This window comes from Numida meleagris, chromosome 6 (assembly GCF_002078875.1).
Source record: "Numida meleagris isolate 19003 breed g44 Domestic line chromosome 6, NumMel1.0, whole genome shotgun sequence".
NCBI classification, from domain to species: Eukaryota; Metazoa; Chordata; class Aves; order Galliformes; family Numididae; genus Numida; species Numida meleagris.
The window spans coordinates 45,145,728-45,162,777 of NC_034414.1; the positions used below are offsets into that span (position 1 = coordinate 45,145,728).

General features: G+C 42.0%; 2 protein-coding genes across 8 annotated transcripts in view; both read left to right on the forward strand.

The window, feature by feature from the left end:
* Positions 1–528, forward strand: part of TDP1 (tyrosyl-DNA phosphodiesterase 1) — a 38,575-nt gene extending 38,047 nt beyond the window's left edge. For all 7 annotated transcript variants that reach the window (XM_021402342.1, XM_021402347.1, XM_021402348.1 and 4 more), the window contains one exon: positions 50–528. In XM_021402342.1, the coding sequence (XP_021258017.1) occupies positions 50–123 (74 nt within the window). In that variant the 3' untranslated portion in view covers positions 124–528. The remainder of the gene's footprint in view (positions 1–49) is intronic.
* Positions 7,722–17,050, forward strand: part of KCNK13 (potassium two pore domain channel subfamily K member 13) — a 55,647-nt gene continuing 46,318 nt past the window's right edge. The window contains exon 1 of the mRNA XM_021402353.1: positions 7,722–8,088. Within this exon, the coding sequence (XP_021258028.1) occupies positions 7,752–8,088 (337 nt within the window). The 5' untranslated portion in view covers positions 7,722–7,751. The remainder of the gene's footprint in view (positions 8,089–17,050) is intronic.

Sequence of the window (17,050 nt, forward strand, 5' to 3'; positions counted from 1 at the left end):
ATTTAATAAGTGAATTTGTCACAGGCATGTTTCTTGTTTTGGTTTACAGATCAACCATGGATTTGGAATATTCCTTACACTAGTGCCCCTGATACGCATGGAAATATGTGGGTTCCATCATGAATGTTTCCAGTGTTCTGTGATGTTTCACTTACTGACCCTGAGCCTGCAAGACTGATGCAAGACTGCTTATTTCTATCTTAAAGCTATGAAGTCTGCTACAAAGTCTAAGTTCTAGTTGAAAGATAAATGTTGATAATGGAGAAACTCTTAGATAATCTGTAACAATAAACGAACTTGTAACACTGCATTTCATTTTTTAAGTAATTTTTTGTACGTTTCCTCATTACTTCTGTTTCCAGTATACTTTTCAAGACTAAAAAAGTATAGACTGTTCTCAGAGATTCTCTCTGTATTTTTAGCAGTAATGGATTTGAATTTTCTTGTTTTGGGAGTCTACCAGTTGGCCCCAGCACCTTTAATAAAATTTGTTAAATTTAAATAAAAATAAAGTCAACCTTGTTTATATATCCTTTGTTCTGTCTTTTTTTCTATCTTCCAGGAGTGTACACTTGCTTTGGTAGTTATCATTTCTAGTGCAAGCTCTGTTATTTGCTGGTTTGGCTCCTTGCAGCATGTCACATCAGTTATTTCCTAATCTCGTTTTTTTGTTTGTTTGTTTTTCTCTACTTGCAAACCCAAGTACGGTCAAAAACACTAAACTGGATGAGTTTGGGTGCTGAAAAGTAGTCTTAAATATGTTATGGGATGTATAAACAACTGGTCCTGCAGCCCCAAAATCTTACTTTATTGTGCACTATTTCATTCATTATTCTCTCTTGATTTTAAGTGATCTGACTAGGTAGCAGTTCCAGTGTTGTCTCTTTCATTCTGTAGTACCATTCTCCAAGGTGGTATGGGCTACACTGGGAGTGCGCTACTCTCCATTGTTTGCCTAAAGTCTGTCTTTGTTTCATGCAAGAGTTATCATAAATTAAGGTGTGTTTTTACAAAGGCATATGGCTAACAAGAGAAGTTCTTTCTGTTTTTCAATGCTGTCGCCAATCAGTAAAGAAATGCTATAAAGTTATTTGTTATCACTGTTAATTCTGTGAGAATCAGAGATCTGAGTAGAAAAGAAAAGTCATACAAAGAAAACATTAAGGCTCCTAGAGGGTAGCCTGACAATTAAAAGACATTTATTCATCATGAATAATGTTGCAATTTAGTAATGCTACCTCTGTGTTTATTTGGGGCATATAATTGTTTGACAGGCTCTGAAGCATTCCTGGTTAAATTCCAGCTGGAATTTTTGGTCTCCAGGAACTTAGCATGATTTAACTTCAGCTTTCCAGGGCTCATATTAATCTAACCCACTGTCAGAAGATCATTCTGAAGTCCTTCAGTGGGAAAAAAGTGATCGGTTCTGTTAGAAAACTCATGAAATCTTTTTCTCGCATGGCTGTTACCCAAAGCAACCAGAGACGGGTCGTTTTCTTAATTGTTAGCACCCCTGAGCCAAGGGCAAGGTCCGTTGCACCTCATTGTATAAGCAAGGCCTTGGGCGTAGCAACCAGGCTGAAGGAGGAAGCTGGGGGGCAGGAGAGGGAGGACACAGTTAAAGCATGCTATCTGAGACACTGCTGGGTGGCGGACTTGGAGGAAAGAATAAAGCCTGTTGGTTTGTTCAACAGTGTTTGGTTTAACGTTAATTAATGTTCCAAGTAGAGTTTGAGCTTGGTTGACGCAGATACGCATGTAGTTTGATTTTAACTTTCACTCTCCCAGAACAATTGGTAAAACTTGTTTTGAAGAAACTGAAGTGACAAGGTGGTCATGTGCTTTTGCAACCAGTCCTATGCAACCCAAACACATCTGGGCTGGATGACATGTTAGAAGTGGTCAGAAAACTTCAGAAAACACCTTTAGCCAGAAAATACTGATCAGTCAGAACAGACTTGAGAACACTGAAGTTCTCTTAAAATTCTTCTTTGGCAGAGTGCTTTAAAATTCCACTTTTCCTATCACGCTAATTGTTTGTTTCATGTATTTTTTACCACAATTTTGCTGTTTTCACTGCAATTTCACTTGAATCTGGTAAGTAGCTGAATTGCAAATAATCATCTTTATCTAGAAGACTGGATTTCAGAGTTGTCTGAGGAAAACTGGGGCCCTAATATTTGGGAAGTGGTGCTATGAATGAAGGAAAGGAGAAAACAGACAAATTAGCCCAAACCAAAACAGTGTCTGATGTATGTAACTAAATTTGACTGGGTACTTCTCAACTGTAGTCTTCTGTTCTGGAAACTTCCATTAAAGTGATATTTATAGCTGAAATCCATGCACTTCTCCTTTATTGTTAAAAGGTAGCTTGTATTTAAAAATAATAAAAAATATAAAGCACTTTCTAGAAGTAATGATTACTCAACACAATGTCTTTGTTACTCAATAAATTGCTAATTAATTTTTCTATCTCCTGCTAAGCTGACCATAGATCTGTTCCAGTATCCCTTCAAAATTCAGTGCTTTACAACAGTGTAAGAATTCATTGTTAATGTGTATCAATATATGCTGGTGTGAATAACATGCATACATTTCTGCAGTGCTGATAATCAGCTTGTAAAGAAGAAAAGAATGCATTTTTCTGCAGCTAAATGCATGAAATTGTTTAGTGTCTGATCAAACTGTTTTAATGGCTAATACAATTTGTTGCTTTCTAAAATCTCAACTGACTCTTAACCCCCAAGAGGTCCCGTAATGATTTTATAAGCTATCCGCCACAGAGGTCATAGCATGGAAAGGAAGCAAACTGCAGAGCAGCCGTGCATCCTGCAGAAGGGGAGATCAAGAAGGATGATTGGAAATTTGGTTTCATAATTGTACTTCAATATGGTACTGTCATTGTGTTTACTAACGTAATGTGGTAGCACCAGTTTACTCCCTCCTGGGACAAGACAGAAAACTTCCTTGCTTGTGATTTTGAAAAGATTAAGTCTGTCTGGGCAGTGCAACACTGTGCAGTTTCTAAGTGGAGTTGCACAGTAAAACAGTGACCGAATTTTGGCTTAAGACAGTGATCCAGTGATCTAGCTAGAGTCGTTCACTGCTCTTGAGATTAATTCCAGTACTGTAAAAAGAAAAAAAAAATGAAAAGTTCCAGTTGTTTTGTTTCCTGTTAGGAAACATCACAGCCGTGTGACGATGATAGAGCTGTCTCATTTGGTGGGTTTTCTAAACATGTCAGTGTGCTTTTTCAGCATTTGATGATATGTTAATTCCTTCTGCTTTCTGCTGTTGAATTTCTATGGTTTTAATATTTCAGCCTATCTTCCTCTGAGGTGAATACAAACAAATATAAAGAATGTAATCAAATATAAATAGCTGCATGTAAAATCCCAAGTAAATGAAAAGGAGTAAATACAGATGCTATGCCAAGAACTGAATATTGAAGTCACTAGTGCAGTGTATAGTTATTCACTTCAAACATATTTGAAAACCTCAAATGGATTTTCACATTCTTTGTAACACTAGATACTACCTAATCCCACAGATATTTCTATTTGCATCAAAGAAATCAATGAGATTTTACAGTTGTAGAATTAATCACCATGACTCAAACTGTCAGAATGTTAGCCAAAAGTTGACATTAGTCACACCATTACTTCTCTTACATTAGAATTCCTTTTATTCTGAATGATTGTAACTGAAGGGCAAAAGCAGAAAACAGTGGAAGTACTGAAGGTGTTGAAAGGAGATGAGTAAAATCAGAGAAATAATTTCCCATTTTAATTTACAGATTTTATCCCCTTGGCTTTTTTTTCCCTCCTGCAATACATTAACTCTTCTGCTTCTTCATTTATCAAAATTGATTCTACTAATGCTCTGACTCCATTCTGACTATACAGACATTGTTTTGTATGTCTAGGTTTCTTCCTTAACATGCAAATCACTACTGTACGTGGTTCCAAGACCAATCTGGGAACCTCTTTAATGTTTTTTTACATGATCTCTGGGAATTATATGTTGACTAGTCTTAACTCAATTTCTTTTAAATTGCCTTTTTCTTTCAAATACTTCTGTAATAACTCTGGCCCCTTTATTTTACAAACAGTTCTTAAAACAGCATCCTGCTTTGTGAAGTTCAGGCTGTACTGAAATGCACAAAGTTTTGGCACTAGCTTCATGCATTGTGCTCTCTCCTTGTGACTTTCCTTCTGTTCTTTTGGAGTTGGAAAGAGTAAAGTTGAGGTGATTTGTTTGGTGCTTTCTTTTATAACTTATATAACACGTGTATGTAAGCTATTACAATGCTACAGTATTCCATGATATAACTTAAGAGTCTGTACCTTCTGAAAAATCCTCTATGGAAGCACACATCCTTCTCATGACAACTTGCGTGACCGTATTTTGCTCTTTTTGCAGAAATAATTATGTTTTATATACTGTCTTTTTATTATGTTTACTGAATTCTGCCTTCTTCCCTTTCTACTAAGGCTATTATTAGGAAGTGGGTAAGTAAGTAACTGTGAAGTGGCTTCCAAAAAAGGGCTAGCTGTTCTTGAGAAGGGCTCTGGAGGAATCCCTTGTAAGGTCTATTAAGTCCTGACTCTGTCTCACATACTCTATAGTAAGATGTAATGTTCAAATGAAAATATCTCCTATAGCTCTAAGTACAAATGAAAGATTGTATTCTCTAAGTCTAGAATATGATTATCCTTCCATTTTTGTAACTGATTTTAAAAAGATGGATGATGTAGTCACATTTCTCATTTCTGCAAATCTTTTTATACAACCAGGTTGTCATATTTACTGCTAAGCATCTGCTTTATGAGAGATACAAATAGATAGGTAAAGGCAAGATGTGACATCACATTCAGTGGGACTCCCCCAGAGATGCAATCTCTTTCAAACTCTTGGCAATGCAACAAGCATATTGAAATGTTTAGCCTACTCTATATGCCAGCGATATTTATGAAGGCTTTTTTTAGTTCCAGATTTTTTTGTTGTTAGTGTCAAGGTTATGAAGTCTTGAAATAAGTTTTTCTCAGCTTCAGAAGTAACGGAGGGAGCACTAGTTGCTTTGCTTCCCCAGCAAGATGTTTCATTACATATAAAAAATGCATGGGAATAAATTGCAGCTCTTTCACAGCTTCTCCAAAGACAAGCAGTGCATTTTATTTAAGCTTATAACTTCAGAATGCGATGCTTAATTAAAAAATACTGACACTATCAGTGAGATGCAGAAACCAAATGTCTGTCTGAATCTTATCATTTAACAATATCAACCGACCAAGTAAATTCATTGTGTTTTTTTGTTTGTTTGTTTTTCCTACTATTTACAATTGTACTAAACCTTACTACCACCAATTGTTTTTGTCTCTACAAGCCTGCACATGTAAACACAATGAAACTGTGCTGGTGGTGCTGAGGTGTAAGGCAAATGTAGCACATTTCCTGATAGTGATACCACAAATGGGTATACTTAAGTTAATGACTTCAGTCTCTCAGCATGTTAATTTAGGTTTGAGGCTAATCTAAATATCAAGATGTTTATGTTTTTTTTTTATTTTTTATCTGAAACTAAAAGATATGCCACTGAACACACTGCGTTTTTTATACAACTGTGCTTAAATGCTAAAGGTGAGCAACTGCATGACCAACCGCATCTTTACACTGTTCACGTTCTACACAAATTTTTCCAGCAATGGGAAGAGTGACTTTTTTTAATACAAGAAATTATTATTTAAAATAAGTACCTTAATTTAAAAAAAGGAAAGTAAAAGAAGAAAAGGAGCTTAAAACAATAAAAGGTGCCATACCTGTGGTATCTGTCACCCATCTTTTCATTTTCCACTTCAGGATTCCAGCTCTGAAGCCCCGTATTTGCTCTAACCCTTAGCAGGAAGAAAGTCCTTAAAAAAGCTGCTCTCTCAAGAGATTAAATCACTGCACAACCTTTGCAATGCTTAAATTTGGTGAAGATTTAACAAATTTTTATTAGATTTGACAAAACTTGCAATGCCCAATGACAGTAGTACACTTCACTGTATTTCAAAATCATGCCAGATGTTCTCTACCTGTATGAATGTAATGCTCCCCATACTCATAAGACCAACACAGCACTAACAAAATCACTTACAAAATGGTAGATGAATAATAGGAAAAGCTGTAAGTGCTTGGATAATTCTTTGGATAATGTGATTGTTCTTCCCATTCCTTTGATCAGTTGATGCCGTGGATACGAGCAGGTAAAGGCTTCTGTTCCCACTGTGCTTACCCAAGCTACCTCAGAAAATGATGGGCAGAAGCTGGGGATGCTCAGTCCATTCTGCTGCGCCTGCTAGGAGAGCACTGTTGTTGGCCCATCTGCCTTCTAACTGCCAGAGTAGGGCAATAAACTCTTTTTCCTCTAACAAAAACTCTCAGTAACTTTAAAGGTACACTGGCATTTCCTATGGAAGCATGTGCTTACCTTTTGCACTTGGCACAGTTGGGTTAGTTTGGTGTTTTGTCTTCCTCTTTTTCAGCTGTTTAATGTCTTCTAGCATCACTACTAATTTTAACTGCCATATGCCAGTGTGTTCTGAAGGCTAATGAAGAGGAGAAAAAAGTCCTGCAACATAATGTGTTACGTGTCACCTATGAGCAACAATAAGTAGGAAAAAAGAAGAGGAAGCACGGATCTCCCTCATCCTCAGCTGTTGGTGTGCTGTGCAGTCTGGCTCCTCTCTCAATAATCAGGACTCAGGCCCAAGATGCAAACACATCCCAGACCCTGAGACAGGTGGTGGCTTACACTAGGTGTGCCACTGCCTGTTGTGAAGGGAGTTGTGTAACCACTAATAATATCTGAGTTCCTATTGCGCTTGTGCTGCAACTTAATTTGAAGGAAAAGAGGAGCAAAAAAATTATATGTTGTAGTAATATCTCACTAATCTACTTTCTAAAATAAAATACATACATCTTGTCTTTCATGGGAGAGAAAATGTGGTTCTATACAAATATGTTCTGCAGAGCTGAATGCCAGCTCTCCATCGTTTTGAGGTAGGATTCAGCACTGTGGTTATTTCTTCGGAAGGTTTTGATCGTGAGTGCCCCGACACCGAAAATAACTCTGAGCTGCATTTGAGTTGAAGATCCGCATCTGTGTTCCACACACAGCCCCCTGGAAGGCAGGGTGCGGGAGAACGCAGAGACCTTACTGAGGAAAGAACCTGTAACGACAGAGGTGCCCTCTTTTGGCAACGAGGAGCACTGTTGCGTGCTCTGACGGCACGGGGATACCAACTTCGGGTTCCTCTTACAGCCCCGAGGTGCTGCGGCACGGCCCGGCGCCCGCTGGAGCACTCGCACCTGTGTGCTCCCCACTGAGCCGCCCGCGCCCTCAGCCCGGCGGCGGCGGGAAGGGGAGGCCGCCCTCCTGCGGGCCGGAGGCCGCGGGACAGCGACAGGTGCCGGCCCGGCGCGGGTGGCCGTCGGCTGCAGGGAGCTTCCCTCAGGGCCGCCTCGTGGAGCGCCGGGACGTGGGCGGAGGGGCGAGCACGGTGCCGCTGCCCCTCCCGGCAGGCGGGCAGGAGGCGCTTGGCGGTGTCCCTGCGCCCCTCTCCGACGCGCTCGGGGCGGGGGAACGAAGGGGATATGAAACTCGCCGCGGCCCATACGGCGCTGAGGGGCTGCGAGGTGCGGGCGGCGCCGCGATGCCCGGCAGCGGGAGGGCCCCGACGTAGCGGCGCGGTGCCGCGGGGCGGAGGATGGCGTGCGGCGGCGGCTGCTGCTCGGGCGCGGGGCGGCTGAACGCGGACAACGCGCGGTTCCTGCTCCTGGCGGTGCTGATCGCGCTGTACATGCTGTGCGGAGCCGCCGTCTTCTCGGCCATCGAGCTGCCCGGCGAGCGGCGGGCCAAGCAGCGCTGGGAGGAGCGGCTGCAGAACTTCACCCGCCGCCACAACCTCAGCCGCGCCGAGCTCCGAGACTTCCTCCGCGAGTACGAGGAGGCGAGCGTGGCGGGCATCCGCGTCGACGACATCCGTCCCCGCTGGGACTTCACCGGCGCCTTCTACTTCGTGGGCACCGTCGTTTCCACCATCGGTGAGTGCAAGAACGCGGCGGGGCCGGTGCGTGGCCTCTCCCCGCCGCGTGGGTGTCCGGCTCGGACGGGGCGGGCGGTAGCGGCTCTCCTCGGAGCGCAGCCCCGGGCCCGCGTCAGCCGATAGGTGCGTGTGCCGCGCGCGCTCCTCTGCGAGCGAACCGAGTGGGGTCGGGCCGCGGAGCCCCGGGGGTGGCAGGGCAACGCCGAGGGCTGCGGGGGGAGCGCGAAGATGTAGAAGAGGGAAGCGCGGCGCTGGAAGGGGCCGGCACCGCGCCCTGACTGCGGCGGGGGCTTTTGGCAGAGAGGCTGCGTGCAGACCGCGATCTGTGCAGTTACCGCTGCGATAAGTGCGGCCGTTGCCTCTTGCTAATGGTGTTTGCAATTCAAACTGGTTTCCCTCCAGTCTGAGAAATGGTTCTTTCATCACCAGCAGCAGTTCTTCCAGCGGTCTCCGTTACCGCGTGCTCCCTGGCGGCAGGTGGGACGCCTCACCCTGCGTAGGGTGGGCGAGCGTTGGCCCAGCTGGGTGTTACCACTGGGTGCTGCCCCGTGGTTCTGCTCAGCCTTCCCCAGCACCAGGTTTCTTAGGTCTGGAGTTAATTTGGTGGTGAATGGTGTTGTCTGGCTGGCTTTGTGTTACATCAGGGCATCAGGTGTGGGTGCTTTGAGTCCTTACGCCTTCAATCTGTATGACCTCAGAAGTGGGCTTTAATGTTCTGCTGAGCTGCTGCTTTAAAATGACTTACAGCGTTGTTAAGCCAATACTTGAGAACTGTGTTTATTTGCCATTGAGATATCTCCCATAAGGTTTGTTTTGCGTATGACTGAAGTACGGTGGTGATCCTAACCTTTGCTATTGCAATAGAATGATAGGGAGCAGAGCTGGGACCACATGTCCCCTGGTCCACCTCCGTTCCTGGGGGAGGCATCCACTATGCAGTTATTTTCCCACAGATGTTTGAACAAGCTCGTGTTTTAGAACTTGCAATGTTGGAGATCCCACAAGGAATCAAGCTAAGTGCATCGCCACCCACACTAGAAAAACGGTTTTTCCCAATCCCTTCCTTACTGAAACTTAGTGATTTCCCACGTTTTTGTCTTGTTCTCTTCAAACACAGGGGATGGCTTTTTTTGTGTGCACCAAGGCTGTAGCAGTGTGTCCCTTCTGTCTTTTCCAAATCCAGAGAACCACAGTATTGTAAAACTACTTTGCAGTGATGCAGTTAATCCTCACCTGTAATACTTGGTGTTAGTAGTTCTGAGTGTTAATATTTATTTTTTCTTGTATACAGAGATTGTTAAGGGGAGCAGAGTCTCTGTGGTCTCATTAGCTGTAATTACTTTAAGGACAAGCACCACTTAGCCACTCACACTTCCTAGTAATTCCTCTGATTTGCTGATTCCCATTGCCCACAATTTAGCACTGTGTTTCTACAGCTGATACCATGGAGAACCATTTTCCTTCAGCTCGCATATAGTCAGTACTCTGAAGGTTTATATCCTGTGCCTTCTTTTGGCCTGGCTTTGCTCTCAGTCTCATCAGTGGTGGTGTTTTCCCAGTTTTATCAGATTCATCATTCTTTCTTAGCTCTACTGTGGCTGGTCCTAATGCTAGGCTGCGTTTTACACATCTCTGATCAACAGTTTGGCGGCTCTCTTCTTGGCCCCTTCTCAACAGCCACATCTTCTTTCATGCCCCATTACAGTGCCTTAAAATCAGTGCATGAGTCCATCTGGGGACCTTGCTAGGCTGAGGGAACTGGAAGGATTCTTTCTTGTGTTTTTCAGTCTGTTCTTCTGGTGGCTACAGACATTTCTACAGCTAAGTAACATTTGATGTTTTCAGCTAAAAACACTTTTTCGAGAATCAATGTTTTTGTAGTACATTCCTTTTATCTTCCTGTGTTTGTACTACTTACAGGTATCAGAGATTTTGATTTAGCAGGTAAACTGTAGTAAAAGCAAACATCTTTTATTTCTTCTTTAAATTCTACATTATTTTTTTCTCATTCACCTGGTGAAAATTATTTTGCTACTGTACTGTAAATGTATTTCTTCTGCAGTAAGGAAGGAAAATCCAGCCACTTTGGTATACTGGCAGAGCATTACTGAGGCATTACCTATAGTATCAACTGCTTACTTGTACTTTAACTGGAAAGATTTATCATCGTGGGGTTTTTGCTCTGAGAGGAAAGAAAAGAGGTTTGTAATAGCTAAGAGGATGATACGGTCTTTTAATTAAGTTTCACTTAAATATTTCTCACCAAGATGTCAGCTTATGATATCAGTGCATTTAGTTGGGAGTTTGAAACTAAATATAACTGGCCTGTATTCATTTGTCAAGAAAATGCGAAACTAAACAGAGCTGTGCTAACAAAAAGTAATTAGTTTGTTTCAATTTAGTAATTTAAAGTTCTGTAAAAGGCTTTACTCAACCTGTAACTCCTCATTTTGATGTGTCTTTTGCTTAGTCTGATCCTGCATTAAGCACTCAGGTTACACATATACTGGAAAGATTAGAAGTTTAAGAAGGCAGCCACCAGCACCTGCCCAACTGGGAGATGACCTGTACTAGCCAGATCCTGAAAAAGATAGGGACAAAGCCTCTCTGTCAATGAAGGCAGCTACCTGTTGGGAGGAGCCTATGTGTGTAGAGCAAATGAATCATAGAATATCCTGAATTGGAATGGACCTACAAGGATCATTGAGTCCAACGCCTGGCTCCACACAGGGCCATGTATATTGCAGACTCTTCCATAAACCCACTTTGTTTTCCAAGTTAGATGTGTTCCACTTTCCACATAGTAAGACCAAGTTGAATGGGGCCCTGGGCATCCTCATCTAGTGGGTCGCAGCCCTGCCCATGGCAGGGAAACTGGAACTGGATGATCTTTAAGGTCCCTTCTAGCCCAAGCCATCCTATGGTTCTGTGATAATGTACTGCCCCTTTTGCTTAGAAATCAGGGGTAGTAATGTCTATGAGAAATCAAAGCGGTTTCTTTCTTAGCAAGGACTTGAAGCAACATCTCTGTGTCTCAGCAGAATGCCCCAACCACCAACCTGGGCAATAATTTTCAGCAGAGACTCTCAGTGTTCTCTGATGAAATTGTTTCATGTTGCATAGAAAATTGCTAAGAAAATCTTCCGTTGACTACTAAGTAAAACAAAATCCGAGTCTCAGTTTGCACTTGAGTGAATGCCACTTTTATATTGAAGGGTACAGCAGTTGGTAGGCTCCAGGTGCTTGGCAGTTTTGGACTGTAAGATCACATCCATCAGCAGGCACTCAGTTATCTCAGGACCTCTGTGGTAACTCGGGACAGTAGTGTCTCCAGGAGGTAGGGAGGTCCTTGAAGGTTGGACAGCTGCTTGTTGTTCATGGTAGACACCTTGACATCCTCAATTCCGCTTGAAATAGGTGGATGCTGGGTGCTACCCCTGGGTGATAGAGAGGGCTGGCATCATGGGGTATTAGCAGCACATAGGTCCTCCTCTGCTTTTTGAAACACTGGAAAAAAACAGTTACTGACTTTAGCTACATCAAATGAAGAACTTATCATTAATGTCTCCTTACCTCATGGTACATCTTTCTTTCTGCAAATAACAATCAAAAGGATTTTCTTTTTAAAAAAGAACCCTATCCCTATCTCAGTCAGTATCGTGGTCTTGATTAAAAGCTGTTTATTTAACTCTAAAAAACGTAAAATACATCTTGTAGTAAAGGCGTAGCCTAAAGAAAGTAACTCATCTAAGTGATGTATGATGTGGTCCGTGTGTGGTGTTTGACCACCCTCACAGCAAAAGAGGGTATTCAATTCATGCCCATTGCTTCTTGTGTTAACTGAGTGACCTGCTTGTGAAGAGTGAGGCAAAGGAGGAAGTTATATCATTTTCACGAACTGAGTTGCATTTTCTGGAAAAAAAGATAAAATTAGAATCCTTCCTCTCAGCAAGAAGCTGCAGCATGTTGTTCTGGAGGCGTATGGTCTTGGCGCAGGGTGAGTTAAGATTTGTCCCCTGATGCATTACCTGTGGCCCAAGAGGTGAGATTTGCTTGTGGGAAACACCTACTACTGAGGGAGGTTACAGCCATAAATAAAAAAGAAGGGGAAGGAATAATGCCTAGCAAAACACCAGGGTCATGCAAACCAGAGAGCTACTGCCTGCAGCCTTCAGGTTACCCCCTCAATGCCATCTGTACGGTGAGCTGAAGGGTGGCAGCTGCTCTGTGTGCTCTGCCGGTGGCCAAGGGCCTGGTGACATAGAGACCAAGGGACGTGCTGTTACCAACCAAACCCAATCTGCATATATGAACTACTTGAACTTGTGCAACTCAAGGTACATTGTTCTTCTAGATAACATTTTTATTCTTTCAATACTGTTTATGCTGCAAGCAGTCCTAATAATTCAAAACAGTGGCCTGCTTTAGCCAGTGAGCTGTAACTGAGATCAAGTAATAGCAGGTGGGACAAGGAGGTAAGCTCAGAGGAGTTAGCGTTTTCTTTTTCATAGATGCCTTCATGTTCTGGATTTTTCTTTTTCTTATTCTGGATTCTGGAGTTTTCTTCTTGACAAGCCAGCACTTCAGCGAAGTTTTGCATGTGCAGCAAGTGTGTCCTACTGTTCAGAGACAAGCAATAGAAGTCAGTGCTTTTAGTCATGGTTGTATTTGTGCCCCGCATTCATTGCTAAAAGTAAATGTCATCTCTTTGCTTCATTTTATCCTGTGGCTCTCGTCCCTGAATGTTAGTTGCCTAATCATGAACTTCAGAAGATGCCACCTGACCCTGAACCCTGACCTGAATGGAAACCCTTGCACGTTTTCTTTTAAAGGGATCCCTCTTTTCCCTTAAAAACAGGGGTACACAGCTTTCATATAAAAGTGTGTGTATAAAGTTATGCCCTGAGAGGAGAACTTTGGGTTTCAGTTCCCTGCTCTGTCCCCTCTCTTGTTCTGACTATACTTGCTGAGGTCATGGCCCACATATGTGTTCACCTGCATTTGGTGGAGGGTGATGTGCACATAACTTTTGGTTTCATGGCTCCTTTACTGACTCCAAGATGTGTTTCACCAAGATTGCTCTCAGTGGTGGAGACTCCTGTATCTCCTTGTTCAGATGGGGGCTGTTTCAGGGGCTCTTCTGAGGTGCTGAACTTCTCCCAGGTATGACAGAACAAGAGCCTGTAGGGACCAGATTGTGTTCCTGGAGCCACTGAACTTCTGAGTCCTTTCCTGGGTATAAAGTGCTTTTTGTCATCTTGCCATGCTCATCACCAGAAGTTCTAAAGATTGCACCGAGCTGCTTAGGTTCTCCTTCAGCTTTATATATATATATATATATATATATATATATATATACAACATTTATTTCCAACAAGAACCAATGGTTCTCCTACCTTCCTTAATTGTAGAGCTTCCTGAAGGATGGAAATACCCCAAATACCAGAATAGGTCATGACTACTTGCGTTAGTATGACACCCACTCTCCCTTTGAATCCACTGCATCCTGCAGTCTCTGACTTGACAATCATAGTTCCACTTGTATGCTGGAAATGTGGAATGCAAGAAACTTGAGTGCCATGTCTGATGCCTTTTCCCTTTTGGCATACTTTAAAAATGATTAGCTTCCAAGATGACAAAGGTTGGTAGTTATTCAAAGATCTCACGCTTTCAGTGCAGAAAACTGAATTCTGATAAGCAGAAATAGTGTACAAGAAAGGACTTCATAAAAACATTATTGCAATAATTAATGAATCAATAACTGTATGGTTAATTTAAAATGAAAAGCATGTCTGGTGAAGTAAGTAACATTCAACAAGGAGATGAAATTTAGAAGGGAGCATTTTTTATATTTTTCATATTTTACAAATATGAAGGAACAAGGTGAAAAAAATGTTACGCTGATTGCTTTGGAGGTTGTTGGTTTTTTTCAGGAGATATTGAAACACTTCTGCTGGCCTGCATTATGTAAATAGAACAGAGAGAGGCTGCTTTTTTTTTTTTCCAAATAATGTAGCAGTTGCATTAAGAGTGCCAAGAGGATTTTAATTAAGGCTGAAATACTCTCTTAATAAGTGTCTTTAAAATGGAGCTACAAAAGAAAGAGGAACAACAAGGGTTGTTCAGTGCCAACAAGAGGAAGCAGAAAACAACCAGAAAAGATGAAATTAGAAGCAGCAAAAAACAAGGAGGTTTATTTGACATGCAGGCAACTGGTAGAGTGGGGGGGGGGAAAAAAAAGGGAAGAATCTTTCCTGTCTTGTACCGATACTTAAACAGGAAAGTGTTTTTCTAGTGCATGTGGAAAAAAGCTTGTGTTAGTTATAGGTCATCTTTAAAACCTGAATTCTAGTACTAATCTGATAGCCCTGAGAGCCTACAAGACTTACTTTTAGAGAGCAACTATGGGACCAATTCCCTTCCTTTGGGCTTGGGGGGACAATTCAGGAAAGGCCCTCGGGAGCAAGAGGCTCTTCACTGTATGTTCCATATCTTTTATCTCTCTCTCTCTCCCTATGTTCTTTTTGCCAAGGAAGGTGCTCAGAATGATGCTTCAGGGAAGCTGCTGGTAAACTGAGACAGACCTGTTGGAGTGCATTCAGAGAAGGGCCATAAAAATGATCCATGGTATGGAATACCTCTCCTATGAAGACAGCCTGAGAGAGCTGGGGCTGTTCAGCCTGGAGAAGAGAATACTGCTAGGTGACCTGATAGTGGCCTGTCAGTATTTAAAGGGGAGCTATGGGAAAGAAGGGGACAGTCTCCTTAGCAGGGTCTGTAGTGATAGAACAAGGGGAAATGGCTTCAAGCTCAAAGAGGGTAGATGTAGGTTAGATATAAGGAAAAAATCTTTACAGTGAGGGTGGTGAGGCACTGGAACAGGTTGCCCAGTGATGTGATGCCCTGTCCCTGGGCACTTTCAAGGCAAGGCTGGGCAATCTGGTCTAACTGTGGTGTCCCTGTTCATTGCAGGGGAGTAGGACTAGATGGCCTTCAGAGGTCCCTTCCAACTCTAAGGATTCTAAGATTCTATTTGTTTCAGGGACTACCAAGTGATTATCAACTCACTTAGCTTCTAATTGTTCCAGCCTAGGACCGCATCTGTTAGTAAAACTAGAACATTCTCCACATTTGAAGGACTTATTTGCCCAAATAAGTGATTGGTTTGCTGAAGTAGTTACTGCTTAATGCATAACAGACCTGTATAAAGAGAAGACACAAAACAAAAAAGTAAAAAGGAGAATGATGGTTATGATGAAAGAACGGCCACCAGCATGTATGTGGAACAAAGTAGAACTTTTCACATCAAGCAACCTGTGCAGTAGGAAAGAAGGTTGAAATGAAATCATGGAAATCATGTTTTTTGCCATTTACAAACAAGACAAACATCTAAAAATGCATAGGAGTGGTGCCTAGCACATTCTGTCTTGGACACAAGCTTAAACAACATAGGAGTAAGCCACAAGGTTAAGGGAAAGGCCAAATGCGTCCTTCTGTGTATGTTTTATAACTTCTCACTGGGGAGAATGTCAGAGTCTCCAAATGATCTCCAAGTCATCCAACTTTACAGGAGATATCCAAACTAGATCAGATGAATTAATGTGTCCTAATCAGTCTGTTTCTCTTCCCTGGCCAGAAAAACACATATGAGATTCCAAGTGCAAAAGTTCATAATTATACCAGTGGTGTTGAAAATTAGATGAATAAATCCCACCATAGTAATGTAAAGATGGGAACCCAGAAGGCAGCAGAATAGAAACAACATACCACTGTTGGCAGTGCTGACTGTAGCTTCTTTGCCACAGGTTCTCTTCCTTAAGTAAGTACTTAAAAGCATTCTGAAATCTGCAGAGGAAATTATTTTATGAATTATGCTCACTCAAGAAGATTGAGATGAGACTTTTTTGTCCAGGGCATAGGACTTGATCCCAGTAGGGAATTTACCTACTTACAAGTTTATGTGCTGGGAGATGAGCACAAATTCTCCTATTTTCTCCAAATTTTCAAATAGAAAAGCAACTTAGGAGGAAACTGTCTAGATTTGACTCTAACCTAGCTGCAGTGTAAACGTAGAAGACAGCTTTTGTGACAAAGTTCATTAATCTGTAGAGGAGAGGGAAGAAGCAGAGAAAACCAAGGGACTTCAAAAGTTTTATTAAAATCAGAGATTTTGAGTGTACAATCTCAAAGGAACTGAAAGTAAAGAAAAATGAAGGCAGGCTAGGAATTTCTAAGACAAAAGATACTAATGACACTGGCTCAAGTGTAGAAAGAGGACAGGAACTGCAGTAAAAGACCAGCTTGTCTAAATTTAAAATTAGTTATAGATTTCAGTCATATAGGAAAGAAGCATACAGGAAATGGTCCTGTGCTCATGATGAAATGGGAGCAGATGGAAATTCTATTCTATGAACAATTTTCACTGGATCACTGTCAGAACAGAAGAATGTATCTAATGGGGCTCTGCAGGGGCATGCTGTTTGTCTGCAGTCCAGAACTGCTGCTGGAAAAAAAAAAAAGGGAAAAAAATCACGTTAAAATGTATGAAGAAGCTTTCAGTTAATATTTTCACTATGTTCTGTTCTGGAAAGCATTATCCAGAACAGTTTTCATGTTCGAGTTGCTGCACTTCCAGAAGAAAGTAATTGGTATGACCAGACATCTTGAAGACAGAACTTATACCAAAACTGGGAGAAATCAGGAGTTTGAATAGCTGAGAGAAGGGAATTTTTGAGTGCAAAAAAGGTACAGTATTGGAAGATTCTGTGCAAGGAGGTTTTAATACTAAGTGCACGAAAGTTAGGAAGTATATTAGTGGGGCTTAAACTACAACAAAGACAGTTCTGGTTACACATACATAAGAAAAAATTTCCTAACACAAGTGCAGTGTGAATGAGTTGTGCAGTCTCCCTGGTGAGAATCCATCACTGCAGTCCTTTAAGAGCAGGTTAACCAGACAT